The sequence below is a fragment of the Lepeophtheirus salmonis genome, unplaced genomic scaffold (genome assembly GCF_016086655.4).
Source record: "Lepeophtheirus salmonis unplaced genomic scaffold, UVic_Lsal_1.4 unplaced_contig_1297_pilon, whole genome shotgun sequence".
NCBI classification, from domain to species: domain Eukaryota; kingdom Metazoa; phylum Arthropoda; class Copepoda; order Siphonostomatoida; family Caligidae; genus Lepeophtheirus; species Lepeophtheirus salmonis.
In genome coordinates this window covers 35,065-41,537 of record NW_027290309.1, presented here as the reverse complement: position 1 = coordinate 41,537, position 6,473 = coordinate 35,065, and the positions used below count along the sequence as shown (strand labels likewise).

The following is a 6,473-nucleotide window of genomic DNA, read 5'->3' as shown; positions in this document are numbered from 1 at the left end:
TAAGGACCGTTTTTATTACACCCCGGCCCACGGGTAATGTAGTTAAACTTCTTTGTAATTTAAATTTATCTAGTCCTGTTCAAAAATGTACACCAGCCCTTCTGTTGTAAAGTTATTATGCTCGGGCGAATGCTGCTTAAACTCCACCAATGGTGCATTTTTATACACCAATGATATCTTTTAATATGGTATAATGCACCCTTACATTGTACAGGTCAACTGTTGAGCCTGGGAAAGCCAAATATATCTGCCGTTACTTCTCTGAGCATCAAGGAACCCATGTAATATTCCTCTATAGTTGCAATATCTAAATTATCAGAACCTCAAAAATATTCAAAAAGTTGTGATCATTAGCTTATTTAAATGTTCTGGTAAGCAAGTGCGACCAAATCTTTTCGTAATTGATAATTTTAAATCTTAACAGAGAAAAAAAGATAACAACAAAATAAAATAGGCTTCATATAGAAATTCAAAATATCCTCTAGAAGAGTCTTAATATTAAAAATACCTAACTTTTCAAATTTGTGACACAAAATCTTGTAGTGTGTTGTAATTTTGCACCTTCAAAACTTGAAAGATTTACTATTTACAAAAAATTTACGAAAAAAAAGTTTCTATTTTTTTTTTAATTATTTAAATATGGCTTAAACGGCTGATAAAGTAAAGACGAAAGCTTGGTAGAATTATTAAGTCAAAATCGTAGTCTAAAGGATTTATTTCGGGGGAGGAGGGAGGCGACAGAGTGTATTTCTAGAAATCGGAATAATTCAGCTTGAGCCATTGCTGCGTTGGTCTTGTATCTCGGGGGCAGTCCTGATAGAACACATAGTTTCCCTATGGGTGTTTATAACTCACCCAGTTCAAGGCCACCTCATTGAGGACGTGTTGGCACACCTTGGCCCAATTTTCAGGCCTTTGGGAACCAATCCTCTTTTTGTCTGATGCCTCAATTCCCAGCCTAATTTGGGCGGCTGTGTGTGTACTAAACCAGCTATACTTTGTCTTTTCGGGGTTCCCAAAGTGGGGTCGGGGGTCGCGAGACACAGATGCGGGGTCGCGAAATGCATTCCAAAAAACAAATACAATTTTTTTTTTTTTATTATTAAAAAAAAAATTATAAAAAAAAAAGAATTTTTTTTTTTTTTTTGTATAACATATACATATGAGTTGATATTAGAGTTAAACCATGCAATTGTAGCCGAGCGTTTAGTTGTTGTATTGAATAAGGCCTCAGCCTAAAGAAGACACAGGAGATATAGCAGCCGTTTAGTACAGCACATCCTTCCGGTAAAACCCCTCTTCAAAATAAGAGTCACTAAATAAAATAGCTTACACATTTCCCATCAGTTTTTTTCTTTTTTCTCCCCTTTTTTTTCCTCCACAAAAAGAACATTTCCTTTTTTATCTTATGACACAGGTTAGCGACAGTTACATTTACAGCAGCACCAGTCACACGGTAGCTGGCCAAAACTCTTTTGGAAAGCAGCTGAAAATTATTGAAAGTCACAATGAAACGTTGGTTAATACCAACCAAATCGAGGAGACCACAGGAACAGGACAGGCTAGCGGAGAAGGAGAGGCTACCTGAGCTTGAGAAGCTAGCGGAGAAGGAGAGGCCAGCAGAGCTTGAGATGCCAGCGGAGGTAGAGATGCAAGCGGAGCAGGAGAGGTCAGCGGAGGTAGAGAGCAGACAAGCATCCCCGTCCTCAAGTGCGTCGATCTTCGGCAGAGGTGGAGACCATATACATCACCAGTCTGAGCAGCACACCAAGGATCGAAAATATCGAGAGGAATTTATCCAGTATGGATTTACATGTGTCATTATCAACGAACGACAACATCCCCAATGTGTGATATGCACTGAGGTACTTGCACATGAGAGCCTCAAGCTGGAAAAATGCTCCGACACTTGAAAACCAAGCATCCCTCACTCGCTGCTAAACCATCCAATTTTTTCCGCAGAAAGGAGCGAGAGGTAAGGACCAAAAGCAAGTCCTTACCAGCCAAACAAGAATCCCAGCCAAAGCTCAAAGGGCCTCATATGAGGTGGCATATTTAATTGCACAGGCTAAAAAGCCACACACAATTGGTGAAACCTTAATTAAACCTGCTGCTTTAGCTATGAGTCGGGCCATGCATGGGGATAAATTAGCCCGTGAGCTGGAATCGGTGCCGCTGTCAAACAGGACTATTGCCCGGCGCATCACAGACATGGCCCAGGACATAATGTGCCAGCTGGTGGACAGAATAAAAGGAGGAAAATATGCTTTACAACTAGATGAATCGACAGATATATCCAACTCTGCCCAGCTGCTTGTTTTTGTCAGATACAGCTTTGACGGAAAACTAAATGAGGACATGCTGTTTTGCTCGCCGCTGGAGGAACGTGCACAGGTGAGGACATTTTTGAAAAGCTTGACAGCAAACTAAAAGAAGAGGGACTATTTTGGGAAAATTGCATCGGTGTGTGTACGGACGGGGCTGGAGCGATGCTGGGGAAAAAGAAAGGACTGAAAGCGAGAGTATTACAAGTGGCGCCGCACATAAATTTCACACACTGCATGATTCAACAGGGAATCGCTTGCCAGCAAAACGCTTGAACCAGACCTTAAACATGTTCTCGACACTGCGGTTAAAATGGTAAACTACATAAAAACACGTCCACTCAATGTTAGACTGTTTGCCTCTCTGTGTAACGAACTGGGATCAGAGCATGAGGGCCTGCTGTTCCATACCGAAGTCCGATGGCTCTCGCGGGGAAATGTGCTCAGCCGCCTGTATAAACTGCGGGACGAGGTGCGCCTTTTTCTGATGGAGCATGGATCCCAGCTCGCCGACCACCTCAATGACCCTGCATGGATAACAAGGCTGGCGTATTTGTCTTGCATATTTGAAAAATTAAATGGACTTAATCTGGCACTGCAAGGTGAAAACACTAACATCTTGTCAATGAATGACAAAATCTGCGCATTCAAGAGGAAACTCGAGCGCTGGTCAGGGCAAGTGAGAATGGGGAGTCTCGATATGTTTTCTGAGCTGGACGAATTCATCGAGGAAAATGCACTGAGTGTCAAAACTGTGCAGAAGTTCATCACAGTGCACCTTCAGTCTCTCCTGGAACACTTCAACAAGTATTTTCCAGAGGAAACTGCTCCAGAGAAATATGACTGGATAAGATCACCATTCACCGTTACGAGGGCTTATCATCTCACATCCGACCTGGAGGACGCATTGGTTGAACTGTCAAGTGACAGAACCTTACAGGCAGCATTTAACACCAAGACGCTGGCGGAGTTTTGGATTTCGGTCGAGAGGGAATACCCACAGCTATCCAAGGCCGCTATGCATCTCCTGATTCCATTTGGCTCTACTTACTTGTGCGAAAAAACGTTCTCAGCACTGACCTACATAAAAATAAATACAGATCGCGGCTAAACGTGGAGGAGGATCTACAAGTGGCCGTCTCTAAAATAAAGCCCAGAATGGACTTGCTCTGCTCCAAGAATATTGCCCACCCATCTCATTAGGTGTGTTTAAGAAATGTAAATAATAGGCTAAAATAAGTATCCCTAATAAGTAAAGTTTTTGCACATGCAGCAATAAGGTGTCTGTTGCACGTTATAAGCGCACATATCCTGTGTTTTTCTCAGACAAGACTTACCTGCGCACTTGTTTATAATTGTATGTTCACTCAGCCCTGCTGTTTAAAGTTTCCTGTATTCTGGTTGTATTTTATTTCTCAAATTACTATAAAATAATTTCATCTCTGTAAGGCTGTTGTTATTTTGTGTTGTATTAATGCCCGTTTTGCATAGGCCAGGGGTAAGCAACCTTTACTATCGAAAGAGCCGTTTTGCCCCCTCTTCCCCCAAATCAAATTTGTCTGGAGCCGCAAATCATATTTGATAACACAGCTTATAAAGTTTTATATATAGTTATACTATATATATTAAAACTATAGTTTGTTGCAATTATTAAAGTATAGAACGACAACTGTTGAAATTTTTTAGCTATTTTTACCTGTGACAACAAAGGAAAATACCAAACTCGTCTGAAGAGGAGAAAAAAATACACCTGCAAGTATAGGCCTATTTTGAAATAAATTGCTACCCATATATGTGTGTATATGTATGAAATGTATAAAATAAGAAGCACTCTATTTTGAAATAAATAATATTATATAGCTGCAGCCTAATAGCTTAAAAAGATATATTTTAGTTGACGAAATATTAAAACTAAACGTGAGAGCAGGTCGGACTGGAGGCGGACACAGAAACTCGGTACAAACCCCCAGTAGCTTCTGCTCTGTTCAAGAAGCTGCGGCGCTGATCTCTGAGCAGCTGTGACCAGAGAGACTCTGTGTTTTCACTGTTTCAACTGTTAAGACGCAGTCAGTCACTGATCGGCTGCTTCACGTGAACGAGCTCTGATCTCACTGTGTGCGTCTCTCTGGTCGAGTGAGCGGGGCCCCGTGGCCTGTGTGTGTGCGCGCTGTCTGGGAGAACATACACGCACAAGCACGCAAGCATAGTGCATGTGCGCGTGGCTGTGCGCAACATTATAATCCACCTCCAGTGTTGTTGGGGGTCGCCAGTCTCTGGCACCGTTATTTTGGGGGTCGCAGGCTGAAAAGTTTGGGAACCCCTGTTATAGACTGGTATAAAGATCGAAACTGTCCATAATTTTATAATATATTAAATAAAATATGAATAATATAAAAGGTGATATTGTCTTATATACGGGTCATAAGTTTGAAAAAGTTTACAAATAAATTATCTGTAATCATCAGTTGCATTACATGATCGAGTAAGTATATCAGACTTCTCGTCATTTTAAATGACTAGAAATCAATGTAAAAGCTCTGTAAAATCTTTATAAAAACATTGAGGTGTATCAAAGACTTATAATTTGATAAAAAAAAGACTTTGGGATGAAAGTTTTTCTATGGACCCTTTGATTAAATAAAAGAAGAAAGTACTTTTTTTTCATCGTTATATATTTTATTTTTTTGTAAAAAATGATAATTTTGTTAATAGGAGTAATATTTAATTATAATTATTTTGGGATGTAATCATCTGGAAATATAATAGTTTTTCAAAAGGTTTTTTTTTATATAAAGCTTACATATAATAATAAATCAATTCATGTGCTACTTGACCTCAACCGCTTTGACATAACTTCCTTAGCACTAGCAGCTGTTGATTGCGCGTTCTGAGGTTGTGATTAAGTTATCGAGAGTGATTAAGAACCATTGACGATTGCTCTATTTGATACTCATAGTTTGAGTCATGATATTCCACATATACAGGAATTGGAACCGGTTCATAAGTTTAATCCACCGCCTTGTGGGAGACCCAAAACTAATGTTGATGTTACATTGGTAAATGATTTGCTTAAAACTTGTCTAAAATAATACATTATATTGGTTTTATTTGTATTTAGATAGTTTTATTTTATATTCTATCCATACAAACAATACACTACTATAATTATGAGAGCTGGTGAGAAAATTAGTCTTATAAGAATACATAGCCCGTTATTTAATTATTACTTCACGAAACATTCATTGCTTATAAAAACCCAAGTATCTAATGACCGAATATCTTAGTTTACAAAAATATGAAGAAGAAAAGTTAATAATTGGATTTCAATAATACTTTAAAATTAAAATAGTTAACAGTAATTTCAATATGTTCTAAATAAAGCTGATTTGTACGGATGTAAGTAGTTTAATTTAGCTATAAATAATGGAATCTAGATTGATTTTTCTTTCAGATTATGTAAATAAATATTTATACAGCTTCGTTTTGTGTTTTGGGAACAATGTGAATAAATGATTGACGAAAGAGATGACTCTGGGGATATGTCGAAATATCCCCAACCCCCACAGACATCCCCATAGCACCAAGGCCAGCCTGATGGACTCCATCAAACCTATTCGGCAACATGGGCAATGAGATGGTCAGAAGAGCCTGCGCCCGGTTCAGAGGCCGTATTCAGGCCATTATTGATGCCAACGGTGATTAAATCGAATGAATGGCTACTCTATGCCTATCTCGTCATAGTTTTGATTTTCAATAAAAAGTTAAAAAATGTATATTTTGTGTTGTTTTTTGTAGAAAAATATTTTGCCCACAATTTGATCCCCGCTCCCTGTATTAGGCAAAAATAAAACTTCTTTGATATTTTTATGTTTTAAAGTGACTTATTTTATTCCTTTTTATTATTATAGAAAATATCCATTGTATAATATATCAGCGTGACCAGCCGTTATTTTTTTCATGAACCTGTTCATCTTTCTTCTTCAAAATTAACTTAATCGATAAAAATCCGAACGTTTCGCGAATTTATTAAAAATATACCAAATTTCTAGAATCAAGGCCTCATAACAGTTGTGCTGATGTATCCAGGGTGACCAACCGTGCTCATTTACCCAGATAAATTCTCTTTTTACGTCCTTTCCAGAAATTTGG

At 38.5% G+C, this 6,473-nt stretch overlaps 1 protein-coding gene across 1 annotated transcript; it reads left to right on the top strand.

Moving 5' to 3' along the window:
• The first annotated feature begins 3,009 nt into the window (after positions 1-3,009).
• LOC121130877 (protein FAM200A-like) lies at positions 3,010-3,435 on the top strand. Its single transcript, XM_040726523.1, has one exon. It carries the CDS (start codon positions 3,010-3,012, stop codon positions 3,433-3,435), a length of 426 nt encoding a protein of 141 aa, XP_040582457.1.
• The last annotated feature ends 3,038 nt before the right edge of the window (positions 3,436-6,473 follow it).